This window comes from Parasteatoda tepidariorum, chromosome 8 (genome assembly GCF_982258835.1).
Source record: "Parasteatoda tepidariorum strain Cologne lab strain chromosome 8, Ptep-v5.0, whole genome shotgun sequence".
Taxonomy (NCBI): Eukaryota; Metazoa; Arthropoda; class Arachnida; order Araneae; family Theridiidae; genus Parasteatoda; species Parasteatoda tepidariorum.
In genome coordinates this window covers 102,870,677-102,885,502 of record NC_141762.1, presented here as the reverse complement: position 1 = coordinate 102,885,502, position 14,826 = coordinate 102,870,677, and the positions used below count along the sequence as shown (strand labels likewise).

The 14,826-nt window shown below is 32.4% G+C and overlaps 2 protein-coding genes across 2 annotated transcripts; both read right to left on the bottom strand.

Moving 5' to 3' along the window:
- Positions 1-11,155: 11,155 nt before the first annotated feature.
- On the bottom strand, positions 11,156-12,505 carry LOC147806591 (uncharacterized). Its single transcript, XM_087149690.1, has one exon. It carries the CDS (start codon positions 12,503-12,505, stop codon positions 11,156-11,158), a length of 1,350 nt encoding a protein of 449 aa, XP_087005816.1.
- Positions 12,506-12,514: 9 nt separating this feature from the next.
- LOC147806590 (uncharacterized) lies at positions 12,515-14,140 on the bottom strand. The gene has a single exon (XM_087149689.1). It carries the CDS (start codon positions 14,138-14,140, stop codon positions 12,515-12,517), a length of 1,626 nt encoding a protein of 541 aa, XP_087005815.1.
- Positions 14,141-14,826: the final 686 nt, after the last annotated feature.

Here is a 14,826-nt window from a genome sequence, read left to right as displayed (position 1 = left end):
TTGTGTTTTAAAAGTGGTGAAAACTCAGAGCGCGATCTATGAGATATTTGAGAATGATATTTCAGCCGTACTAAGCTATTTCAATTACTATAGCATTCTTTGTTTTAAGCATGTCCCAGCAATTAAAAATAGACTAATATAGATCACTCAAGAGCACATCAGTCTCATAATATATTTGTGTTTTAATATGTACAAGGAATTTTTTTCAAGATTTGAGTGACAACCCTGAAATAAGAGGAAATTGTTTTTTCTAAGATCAAATTACAATGCATTTTTTTAAACAGATTAGAATCATAATCTTGTTTAAACAATAGTATTGATTTTCAAGTTACTTAATATATTATTTCAAACTGTGTGGAATTATTCATAAAAAAGATGAATAATAAATTTCTTATAAAAATTAATTATCTGTTTTCCTATAATATTTCATGTAAATGAGTATAGTAAAACGTTATTTAATAATTATATGAAGAACTTTTAAAATATCTTAATCAGTTTTCATTAATACTATACTAAATTAACAAATCACAAACTAAATGTATACATTATTACAAATCACATATTAAATTCACTATTACAAATAGCTTTCTAATTTATATAATCAAACCGATCACATATAATCAAAAGATTCGAACTCATATTTAAATAATGTATATAGACTTTAAACTTCTGTATGTAACTAAAATAAATTATATGGAAATAGTCAATTTTTTCAAAGAGAAAACTTTAAACTTTCTAGTACTATATTAAATTTAATGTTTTCAGATTTAAGCTATTCTTCTAATACTAATAGCTAAACAATAGTATTGTACACTTTTAGTTTCTTTCAATGTCCTAGAAGAAATAGGTTTCTTTAAGACACAATACCAACCCTAAGGAACCTAAACAACAACAACAAACGTCCAACCCTTAGTTTCTGGTCTGTGAGCTAGTTCAATGTTCCCCTACCTTTTTATCACCGCGGACCTGTCAACGTTTGATAATTTTACCGCGGACCGCTGGGGGGATGGACGTTGATTGTTTATATTTTAGAATATTTCGATTTATTAATTTTAATTTAATTGTATTTAAACATGCCTTCAAAATAAAATACGGTTACAGAAAAAAATATAAAGTTATTTAACATTTTAACTTACTAGAACGTAAAATCAATGAGTCACGATCGAGAGAGAAGACGAAGTTCTTCATTAGTTCCAAAGTGAATTTCGCGCCTCGCTTTCGTGTTTTATTTATGATATTTACAGTTATGTTATGATGATTGATTTTTATTTAATTAAAACTAATTGAAAGAGAAAATAGTTGCGGTGGTTTTCTTTCTTTTTTTGTACTTTTTGAAACATTAAAAAATTTATGTCATTACCTTCGGCAGCCCCTTTAAAAAAAAAATTTTTTTTTTAACGGAACGCAAATATTTTAAATTTGGGGTACAAACCTAGGAATTTAAATTCAGTTTCAATGAATTGGCGGCCCGGTATAATTTGATCCACGAATCGGGGGTAGGGGAACACTGAGCAAGAGTATATAATTATTTCATTTAAGAAATATTTTAAATGAAGTGAATGCTGCATTTCGATAGATACTTGTGGGAGTTCAAAAACATGGGTGCAAAAAGTTAATATATCGGGTGTGATGATCAATTATTAAAGTTAAATTTGTTTGGTAGAATTATAATAATTAAAACATCCTACACTATTTTCTAATTATTTCAAAAGAGACCAAACTGAAGATATTTTCTAAAGTCAACCGAATAGTTTTTGCCTACGGGTTTCATTTATTTGACATATATGAGAATGTTTATTAAAATTTGCTATAACTGAAGGAAATGTCATAAAGAAAATTAAACAACAGTTTTGGTAAAAACCTTTTCCACTTAAACATAAAACATTTTATTTTATTTCATTTTATGACAGTCATTGAACAGATGACCCAATATTTCGGGTTTATGATTATTTATGTTTAATTCGGCAGCCTTGTAATTTTGAACCATATCCAGAAGACAGGGGAACTCCTAGATCAAGTATTGGGGAAAAAATTTGAATTGGTGGAGAACTTTTTGATGGAATTAACCAACAATTCCGTTATACGGAAAAGAAAGTCGCGAAAACCTCCCGCGGTTAGCCTGACTGCAAGGGAACTCTAACTCATGATCCTTCTACCACTGAAGATATTTTACGTCAGCATGTGATGCGGAATTCATATCTACCCGCCACCGCTGGGATTCGAATCCGGTTCACCTCATTCGAAGGCGAACGCTCTATCCTCCTCTGAGTTATCACAGCTTAAACATAAGGCGGTTTCAATAAAACTGTCAGTTGTTATCATCTAGTTAGAATTTCGTCTAATTGCAAAATATGAGAAAAATGGCCTACATTATTTATATTTTCAGGAATTTCTCGACACTACATGTCAGCTTCAAAGTGCATTTTGTGTAATTTATATCATACATACTTAATTACCAGCGGAATGGCCTTTTCTTTAAATTATTTATCCAAACAATTGATACATGATCGATAGGCATGGTGAATGTTTTGCTGAATAAATAACGATAAAAATTTGATAAATGCATCAACAATAGCAAGACATTCTGCGATAGCTTAATTTTTTTCATACCGTCTTAGGGATCGGATTGCTATTGGGTATAAGACATCTGAAACATCTGGCTGTTTCAAAATTGCTCCAGCACCACTTTGATTTGCGTCAGCAAAAATATGACATTGCAATTTAGGATTAAAAATTTTCGTAATAGGTTGACGAATTTCGAATGCTTCTTGACATTTGGGAGTCAGACATCAGGTTGTATTCAAGAGATTATTTAAAGGGGTTTTAAGTTTAGCATAATTATTGATAAGTATATTGTACACATTTATTGAACCTAAGAAGCGCTGTAGAGATTTTGTTGGCTCAAATTTTTAATCACTTCAATATTCTTGTTGTCAGGAGAAACTATACCCTTACACAACCTTAAAAATTGAATTTTAGTTTTCTAAAAAGAGCATTTAGAAGATTTTAAATTTAAATTTTCAAATCAACATATTTCAAAACTTCTTTAATGTGATTTAAATGTTCTGCACAGTTATCTGAATAAATAATAATATCATCGAAATAATGAGCTGTAAATGAAACTGTTTAGGGAGTATTCAGCATATTGTTCTTTGGAAGATACATGGGGAGTTTTTCCACGCAAGTGGCAACCTTCGTATAACCCATTGTTGGTTCTTTAATTTCTTTCATCAAAATTAAAAGAACCTTCTTTTAAATCAGCTGCAATAAAATAAGCTCCATGGCATTAATATTCTTCCATTTTTGCACTAAGAAAAACAAAAAACAAAACACAGTAAAAATGTGTCACAGCTCATTTTTACACAAGGAAATTTCTCGGAGAAATGCATCTTCTATTTATCACTTCGTCAGGAACTCCAACTCGCAACAAGCTTTTTTTACTGTCATTCCCCCCCCCCCCCCTCTGGCTAGGAGACAGACATCTTATATTTTCAATCAATCTCCTTTAGAAGCAATTATATTTTTACATTTTTGTTCATAGTTTAGAATCTTCGCAGTAATGTCCTGCCGTCTTATCAGGGGGGGGGGGCAGAGTGCAAGGCATGAATAAAACTTAAGTGAATTGAAATAATCTCTTATTTAATGCATATTTAAGAATTTGCGGAGCACAAATCGCGCTCCGAAATCTGCATGCTTTAGTTTTTTTCCTAGAGAAAGTAGCACAAGTTTTTCCCTCTATTATGTTAACTCTCAGAGAAAAAGGGAAACTTTACTAATTATAATTGGTCCACTAAAAGGTTGAGGGAATTAAATCTTTCTCACGGTTTAATTAAAGGGAAAAATCCAAAATGTTAATTTATGCATACCGAATACTAAAATACAAAATAAGAAAAGAGAAAGTAAATTAATTGTGAGCAAAGGTTGAATGATAATTTAAGAAGAATGCAGGTAAGAAAATAACACAAAAATACTACTTTAAGCCTTTTAATATAGATACATACCCTTCCAATACTTCCACGGGAGAGATCAATATTGACATTAGAGCATTCCAAGACGAAGCGCTCGAACAGAATAAGCGGAAAATGAAATGGAATTTTTTTAATGGGTCAAAGTTAGCCATTGTTTTAATTTTAAATATAGACGATTCGATTTTTTTCAAATATTTTAATGACAATTTCAGTGATATTTGCTAACCTATACCTCCAAATGATTTAAAAAATAGTTTATTTCAGGGACTTTAATAACTTTTTTTTTCTCGTTACGTCGGTTAAATTCAATGACTAACTTTAGCTTGGGAAACTGTTTAACCAAATTGGTATTTCAAAAGTTATCTGAAACCACAGATGTTTTTGGTGTTAAGCAATTTTTGTTCAAACGTGTTTCCATAAAAATAAATAATTTAAATTTAACGGTAATTGAAATTTTGAAAAAAATAACTATGTATAAAAACACAGAATTGATGGGGCACTACTTCGTTTAGGAGGAACGTAAAAATTCGGCATTTATTACGGACGCAAAGATGCTTAGTCAATCTAAGTAATATAAATGCATATTAAAAGTAATAAAAAATAAGCTATGTAGTAAAAGCAAAATTTATGGAACAGAGTTTCCTTTGGAGGAACTGTAAAAAGAGTCATATTGCATTTGGCATCAATAATTTTTGATTAATGTTGGCTATATGTATTAATGGAAAAATATAACCTATGTATTAAAAAGCAAAGTTATATATGCATTAATGGAAACAAATAACTCATATATTTAAAAGCAAAGTTAATGGGAAAAAAAATATATATATTGAGAAACCGTAAAAAATCGCCATATTATTCTTGAGATCAATACTTAATTAATGATGGTAAAACGAATTTATTGAAATTAAAAAAAATAAGGTATGTATTTAAAAGCAAAACTATAGGGAAGAAAGATACTAATCAGTTTTCAGAAATCGTAAAAAAACCGCCATACGCAGATGACGCTTAATTTAAGTACCGCATGCAACTGGTATTATGGCGTAGTTTCAATAAGAATTGGTGTAATTTATTAACAAACTAATTCAGATAATATTTCATCAAAGATAGGGAATTAATATTTCATTGAATAAGAACTATAAAGACTGTTTTTAACAATTACTTATTAATATTTTAAATGATATATTAGCGATCATGCTCTTAAGTCCTTATTCAAGGTCTCCTTACAATTTCAAATCTATTTTACTACCACTGTATTTCTTACAAATACTGAAAGGTTATGTGATATACAACAGATGAACTGATAAAGATACAAAGTATTGATGCATTTGTTAACTATTGAAAATGCACTAATAGTGAGCAGTTTAAATACCGATAGTGTAGAAATATTGCCCCTCGATATGTGGCAGAAAAAAATTATTTGATAGTGGTAAATATCATGAGTTGGCCGAGAGCAATAGCATTATTAAAAGTGATGCTGGTGATCTATTAAAAAAATCTATTATGCGAACAAAACGTGTTTTGCTTAATGTAATAACGTAAAGCCAACGTTAAGGACAATAAATAAAAAATTATTTTAGTTAATTATGTCGGTAAATGCTTTTCTATTTTGTGAATGATTACGTAGAGTTCTTCAATACTGATTTAATGATTATTTTCCTTTTTTATTTTATTTACCCCGAATGAAGAACGGGTGTGGGGAGAGGAGTTATCGACATAGATGTCACCCTTCATCTATGAAAAGGTACCCCAACATAGAGAAACGAGTTAACATGTCTTATATACTAGTTAATTGAAATTGTATTTTTGTAGTGGTAGACACACTACAGTATTATATCTGTCCCCCACCAGAATTATCTGTGATAGAATTTGATGAACGGATACTACTAGTTGATACATTGCTGTTTTGTAAGAAGCCGGAAGAGCTGTATTAAGATCACCGTACTTTTAAAATACTGAGCGTGAGAGCTGTATTAAGTTTATGGTCGTGGCTTCTCTGATGTTGCCATTAGCAGTTGAGTGTATTCAGGCCGACGTTGTGTGTTATCTTGACTGAAGAGCAATAGCCCCAGGAAGTGGATAAAGACGCAGTCACAAGTTAACTGTCCAGTGGGGATCGAAGTAGGCGTGTTCAAATCGAAGTGGGCGTTTCTGTCTAGGTAAGCGTGTTCACATCACGTTCGAAAGTCACCAATGTAGGGGAAAGAAGTTATCGATTGAGTCGACCTTCATCTATGATAAGGAACTCCGACATAGAATTGAGTTAACATGTCTTATATACTAGTGAATTGGAATTGAATAATTGTAGTGGTAGATACACTACAACTGGTTCTCAGTTTTATAAATATTTGCTTAAATACCGTAATGAATGCTTGTTAACTTCCAGAATTTTTCGAAGCTTCTAAAAGATATTCTTGCTCGGATGATTTATTTTAAAAAAACTGTTCTGTTATTCTATTCCTTTCTTGCTTTGAACAAAACCAGAATTAATACGTGAATTCCTTCACATTGCAATTTGCAAATCACAATTATGAAATTCCATTTTTCCCTTTGAGCTAAATAACTCGGGAGTACCATAATAGTTATAAACGCAGCAAAATTTTGTTTTGTTTTGTTCTTTAGTTGAAGAGGAAGAAAGGTTGTAACATTTCGAGTGCTCATGTTACCCAGAATGACCACCGAAATCAAGAGAATGTAACTTTCACCGGTGAATGTCAACAATCACATAGTTGCTTTAGTGAATGCCCGAAATATTTGTTACAACCGATTTGATATTAATTTATTCGTTAACCCCTTACCTGCCAAGTAAAATTTACGTGATTCACTCCCCAGTGCCACCGTTTTTCGCTTTCATTGGCAAACACTTTCAAGGCCATTTTACTGCATTCACAAGTCGGGGGTGTAATTCTATTTATAGCAGCGCAATGAAAAGTATCGTACTTCGGGAAAGCGTATATATATACGCCTGTGCCAGTTAACGTATCGTCTGGCCGAGACGTATATATACGCCCGCGGCAGTTAAGGGGTTTTTAATATTATTATATTTTTTCTATATTTAAATATCTGCTGAGGTCAGATTAGAAGAAACATCAGTGTTCGGAGTACAGGGCAAATGTATACCAGGCAGTGGCACTAAACCTTAAAAAAAAACATTAGTGTAGGGCAGGGGTTGCCAAACTTTTTTGATCATCGACCCCCATAAAAGTAATTTTCTGTTAATTAAAATAAAACTCCATTAGATACTATGTTTGCACATTTATTTTATGATTTTAAACATTTATTAAAGTAATAGTACATTGTGTAACAATAGTTTTATGAAAAATATATTAATGTTGGAATTTAAATACCTTAATATTTATTAAATAATATGTAATTATGAATAAGTAGAAATAATAAGTAAAGTAACTACAGATTTACTGCTTCTTAATAAATGAGATGGGTGTGCCTGGTGTTTTTTTTACAAGGTTCGCTATATTGGGTTCAAAATTGGTCAATTTTAATCTTAAATCTTCTCGAAACTCCACATTTAATTTGTTTCTGTGCTTAGTTAAGATTGAATTTACGTGACTGAAACCGGCTTCATACATATAGGAACTTGGAAATGCTAACATAAATGGCTGAACTATTTCGCAAAGTTTTAAAGTTGCTATAGTTTTGCTTAGTCTGTACTAATGCATATTATTAATGCTTACCTTCTTTTTTACGTGTATTGATAATTAAAATTGATATCTAAACTAAATGAATGGTTTTATCGAAACAATTACTAATTAGTCAAAACTATAAAAGTTTTAATAATGATACTGCAACTATTCAACACTGTTCATAATTTGCAAAGATAGCTAATACTGCGCATGATACTTGAGTTTGTAACATCAATGCTCGTCACACGTGACATTTGGACAAGCGCACATATGCATATGACTTATAAATCAGAAGTGCAGAGTTCGTGGCACTGCGCGCTGGTATGTAAATACTTATTTCACCCGAATAAATATACGTTTATTAATTTATGTTCTATAAAGAAACTGACATTAAGTCAATTATAAAAAAATTCTCAAATTTTACATACTCAATTAGGTTTGTGTGATTTGCGTATTAAGAACGGTTTTTTTTTTCGACCCCCAATCGACCATTCCGATTCGGATCGACCCCCATTCGACCCCCTGGCTCAGATCGACCCCCGCTTTTGTTAAATAGACCCCTGCGGGTCTATATAGACCACTTTGGCGACCTCTGGTGTAGGGTATACCGGACCGTGTATACATAACCTTATTTCTATGCTCAATAAAAAAAATTACATTAAAACATTAGGTAAAATGTTAAAGGAAGTTTAAATCAGTATGTTGTTGTTATTTGATTTCAATTGTTTGAATATTTACAGCTATTCTATAATTCAAAGCAGAACTATTGAATAAATCAATAATATTGTTTATATTTATATTATAAAAAAAAAATAATTTTCCCAATATCATGTAGTGCAGGGATGGGCAAGCTTTTTTGGTCGTGGGTCAAAAAATCTAGAAAAAAAAAGCTTGGTGGGCCTAGTAAAAACTTCGAAAATAAAAATTCTAACTTCTGAAATAAAATCAAGTCGATTCATCATTGAACGCTACATCAACTTTGCGTTTTTTAGTTGCCATTTTGGGTTTAAAAAATTTTACAAATAACTCAAAAAAGCAGTAGCCATTTTATACATTTAATAATTTCACCATTATTTACAATGACGTTGTATGTGTGTAATCTTTCCATACGCAGTAAATAATGTTAGAACTTAAAAATGCTTAGTCTGCCTCTTGTGAAGTACTTTTCACCTATATTAGATTCCATATGTCTGTTCCTCGGGAAAGACAAACACTAGTTGGAGCTAATCTACGGCTATTCTATAAAGAACTTCTGTTTTCAACATTTTACCAATTGAAGCTGTCTGTGCTAACTATTTCCATCAATTTATGTTTTGTGGAACAAAAATAGAGAAAGGGAAAAGGTCATCAGTACTTTGTTAAAAAAGAAAGAACAAAAATAGCTTTAAACAAAGTAGACAAGAAAATGGATGTAGTTTAATGAATATTGTTTATATGCGCCATGGATTGGCAAATTAAAATTCTGTCCGCCGGCCGGATAAAACCTTCCGGCGGGCCACAGTTGGCCCGCGGGCCGTAGTTTGCCCATCCCTGATGTAGTGAATTTTAATTACCGACCGAAGTAAGGAAAATTACTCCGCAGTGTGGTCTCCATTCAAAACAATACTATGTCAGAAATTAAGTTAAATTAATGAACAGAAAAAGTAAAGAGTAGGAAACAAAAAAGATTGTCACATATAATTCTTCTATAATGTGGGAGAAACAATCTAATTCTAATAATTCTACAGTTAAATCCTATAATATTCTATAAGTATCAGTTAAGAATCAAATCATCATAACTGAACCCTTATTATATTCTTCGTAAAATATTTCTTAAGGATATCTATTTATTTTATTCATATGTTTATATTTGAAGTTTATTATGTTAAAATATTATATTACAATAGTATATGTTAAAATAGTATTGTTGTTGATGCGGGGTAACAAAAGGGGGGTTATTTATCCATGAATCTTCCCTTCTAATTACGGTGGACTGTATTATCGCTGGTAAGACCGAAAATTGGTTATTTTCTTAATCTGGTAAATGCTAACATTGGAATACGACAAGAGAGAGAGCACCATTACAACCTTATGACAGCTTGTTTATTGCTACTCTGAGTGTTTACAAAACGTTACTGTAGATGGCGCTGGAGTAAAGATACAACATACTCCCCGCGTTGAAAGACAGTACTGTATTTCAAATATATTAGCAATGAAAATAATATCAAATATAAGTAATATGCTAAAACAAACAATTGGGAAATGACATCACTTTTCTTATAAAATAGAAAGCAAAAAAATAGATACATACATATATAAAATTGACACACAAGGAAATGACGTAATCAAATTTCAACTGGTACTTGTAAAATGGAATATTTGCTTCTACGGGCAATGAATATTTTTAGGGTTGCAATAAAAGAGTCAGATGTTAGATTAGAAACAATTTCAATGTGAATAGCTTTAGTTACAAGACATACAAAAATAGCAATAAATATTTTTTGAAACGGACCTTTACGTTGATTTTTGTTTTTTATGAAAAAAGGTCCTGCGAAATCAGTACCAGAATTTAAGAAAGGAAAAGTTGGTTTACATCGAACACTAGGCAAATCTCCCATTTTTTGAACTAAAAATCTAGGTTTAAATTTAGTGCAAATGACACAATCATGAGCAATTTTTCGAGCCAAATTCCTACCATGTATTATCCAAACTGTTAGTCTTGACAAATTTAATAGTGCCTGTGCACCTATGTGACAATTTGATTTGTGTAAATTTAATAAAATAAGCTCAGAAATTTTATGATTTTTAGGCATAACTATGGGATGTTTGCTTTCATAGGGCAAATCAGAATTTGTTAGACGCCCTCCAACTCTTATAACATTTGCTGAATTATCAAAAAATGGAAACAAAAATTTCAGTTTGCTATTAACATGTACTGGTTTACCTGATTTCAGTAATTTAAATTCTTCTGCTAAAGATTCCTGCTGCACAAATGAACATAACTTTAATTCTGCTTCACTTACCTCACAGGATGTAAGATTTCCACTTCTCTTAATTTGATTTCGACAGTTGTAAATAAACCTGTATACATAGGACATTACATTAATCAATTTTGAATAAGAATTTGTTATAGAAAATATTTGGTTTGAAAAACTGAAATGAGAAATTATTAGATTAATGTCCTGCGATGGCTTGAGTTCAGATTGATACATCTTTGAGTCCCTTTCGGAAAATAGTTCACTTTCAGATTCTGAGTTCTTTCTTTGATTTATGGTGTTGGAACCCTGCCACCATAATGAGTGATGTAAAAGTTCCTTTGCTTCACAACCACGTGACAATATATCCGCTGGATTGGATATCGACGGAACATAGTTCCAAACACAATTCTGTGATAGTTGTTGGATTTCTTTCACTCGATTGGCGACATATTGTTTTAACTTTAAACAGTCAGTTTTTATCCATGCGAGAACTATTTTTGAGTCTGAATATATATAGCACTGTTCGTTAGGGACATTCAGAGAGTTCCGTACTTTGTCCAGTAGCCTGCATGCCAACAGAGAAGATAACAGTTCAAGACGTGGAATAGTCAGTTGTTTTATTGGAGCAACTTGACTTAGAACACAATAGTTCTGATGTAAGATGGCCGTCTACATTTCGAGTTTGAACGTAAATTGCTGCTCCGTAAGCAAGTACACTGGCGTCGGCATAAACATGTAATTCCATTCCTGATGCATTGTCTGTCACTTTGCGTTTCACATGTAACTCGTGTATGGCTGGAAGATTGTGGACAAACAATTCCCATTCTTTGGCTAAATCTGGAGGAAGCACATCGTCCCACGTTAACTTGATTGTCCAGAGTCTCTGAAGGAAGATTTTTGCTTTGGTGATAATTGGACCCAAAAGTCCAAGCGGATCAAAGATACGTGCTATGACGCTAAGCACATCTCTCTTTGTATAGGTTTCTTGCCCTTTTAACGAAGTGAGTTGAAATCGGAATTCATCTGTTCTGGCATTCCAGATGACACCCAACGTTTTTGTAGTCTCGTCAGTGTTGGTAAATCTGTGCTCTACGACATCAGTTGACTCGTCTAACTCAACTGCATTAGATCTCCACTTATGTAACTTCATGCCACAAGATCTTAGAAGACCAGACAACTCAGATTTAAGACGCACAGCTATAAGTACGTTGTCCACTCCACTGACCACATCATCCATGTAACTATCCCTCGCGAGAACCTCGGCCGCAAGAGGAAATCTTTCAGACTCATCTTTGGCTGCCTGGAGGATTGTTCGAGTGGCCAAAAAAGGAGCTGAAGTTGTGCCGTATGTTACGGTTTTCAATCGGTACGTTTTGCACGGTTGATACTCGCTTGTTTTCCAAAGGATGCGAAGGTTTCTTTGGGAAGGCTCAACTAATATTTGACGGAACATTTTTTGAATATCTGTTGTAAAGACAATGTGATGTTTACGGAAACGCACCAAAATGTCGAAAATGTCCTCCTTTACCTGTCCTTTCATTTGTAGATCATTTAAGCTTACACCAGTTGAAGTAGGTGCAGAGGCGTTGAAGACTACTCTGAGAGGAGTTGTAGTCTTTTCAGGGCGGTAGACTCCATGATGCTGCAGATAGCAGTGAGGATAATTGCTCTTATCCCCTGGATCTTGATCATCCTCTGTTTCTACGGGCTCCATGTGACCCATGTCTAGGTATTCTTGCATGAACTTAATATAATGACTCCTCATAGTGTCATTTTTAGAAAGCCGTCTCCAAAGCTGATTAAGTTTTTGATCTGCTAAATGTTTGGATTCTCCTAGCTTATGGAGATCTTTGATTGGCATTTGAACTATGTATCTACCAGTGTCGTCTCTCTTGTGCGTATTTTGATAATGCTGCTCGCATAAAATATCTTCAAGGCTCATGTGATGCTCCTAGCACTCCTCAACTTCCCAAAACTTTCTCAGGGTTTGCTCTAAAGTGTTAGTAGATTGGCTGATTAACCCACAGAAGTCTTTAGATTTATCCAGACTATTTGTACCTATTGCTCCCGTAAAGATAAACCCAAAAACAGAATTTCTTAAAACTATTTCAGTACCTGGTATGTTAATATCACCTGTTCTCATAATTTCAAAAAATGCTTCCGCTCCTATAAGCATGTCTATGTTAGCTGAATTTGCGAAAATATTAGGTTCTGCTAAATATATGTTTTTAGGTAACTCAAATTTCTTTAATGATAATGGTGCCGTTGGAATAAAATCTGTTATCTTTTTCACAACTAAGAAATCTAATGTTTTAAAATAAGTCCCATCCCTGTTAGTAATATCAGCCTGTAATTTCCCTTTTACAGCAGTTTTATTATTACCTAACCCAGCAATGGGGTTGTTTATTTTTCGCAATGGGACCTCTAATGCATTAGCAAGCGCTTCGGTTAAAACGTTAGAAGTTGAACCACTGTCTAAAATACACCTAGCTTTAATAAGAGAACGAGTTTTGGAACTCCTAATAAATACCTCACATGTTGGCAAAATACCACTTTTATTTGAATAACGAGTATTTTTATTTATTAGTGATAAAGTTTGAGCATTAAATTCAGCAGCATTAATATTCGGAAACGTATTTTCCAAAGCCCTTGAATTATCAACATTTGAAATAAGAGATTGCTGACGCGACGAGTCATTTACATTTTCCCTTTGACGCCTATGAATTAATGTATTATGTCTGCGACCACAACTCGAACAAGAATGTTTCGATTTACAGTTTCCCACAGAGTGCGATTTCGATAAACAATTATAACATAATTTGTTTTTTGATATGACTTCAATTCTTTGCTCAACATTAAGTTTCAGAAAATAATCGCACTGAAAAATGGGATGGTTATTTGAACATAAAACACATGGCGGTACTTTTTTCTCATTGACTAAAAATGATCTTGACCTTGACTTTTCTGGTTTCACTTTTAGTTGTACTGTTTGAGAAACATTTTGATAACTTTCTAGAATTTGTGCTCTTTTTTCCAAAAATAATAAGAAAGAATCTAATTTTGGAACTTCCTGCGAGTTTAAACTTAATTCGTATTGTTTTCTAGTTTCTTTATCGAGTTTTGAAATGATAATATTTAAAGCGAAAATGTCTGATAAATCATTTCGTTTATATTCCAAAACATGAAGAGCTCTCAGATTTTTTCTTATAGTGTCAATTAGATGCCTAAGTTCCTTGGCGGATTCATTGTTTATTTTTTCGACATCTAATATTGCTTTTATGTGACTCTCAATAATTAAGCGTTTATTTTCGTATCGCTCCTCCAACGCTTTGAATAATGACTGAAATGTATCGTCAAGCGTTTGAAGGTTTTTTGCCTCTCCTATTAGAGAAGAATTTAAGTAATGCAACTTTTGTATATCATTTAACTGCTCATTTGACGTAATAATGTTGTCAAATTGTATTTTAAACAATTGCCACTCATCGTATCTTCCTGAGAATTTTGGCATGGGTATTTCAGGAAGAGTTATGCTTTGTTTAAATGCAGTTTTTTCTTTTACATTTTGCGGGTGTTGCATTAACGTATTTTCTAAATTTGATTGATTTAGAGTTTTGAAACACGTTTTAATGGTGGTTTTTGCGTACAGTAATTTGTCATTGTACTCTTCGCTTGTTGCGATTTCTTGTTCGTATTCCGTTGCATTTGTTATAAGCTCTTCAATTTCTGAATTTAAGTTTTTAATGTCTAATTCTTTACTTTTTAAAATTTCCTGCAGCTCGTTTAGTTCCGCTTCATTAGTTTCATAAGTTTGTTTACCTTTATTTTGCAAAAACGCGTCTAATCGAGTTATAGCTTTCGAAATACTTGATCGAATTGTGGTACGTTTCTTTTTTAATTTCTCAATTTTTTCCATTGTTAATTGTTTTTAATTTAGAAATTCCTCAATAGTAATAAATTTTAATATGAATAAGTAAGAGGAATAATTTAAAACAAAACTATACAAATGTATTTGTGATTACCAAATTCTATACAGAATGTTTTGATTGTTAAGATACTACTTTTACTAAATACAATAAATTTGAAAGTTTATTTAGATTATAGTACCTAATTATATACTGTAAAATTATTTACCTGCGGCGCTGAGCGGACCATTATGTCTGATACGGGGTAACAAAAGGGGGGTTATTTATCCATGAATCTTCCCTTCTAATTACGGTGGACTGTATTATCGCTGGTAAGACCGAAAATTGGTTATTTTCTTAA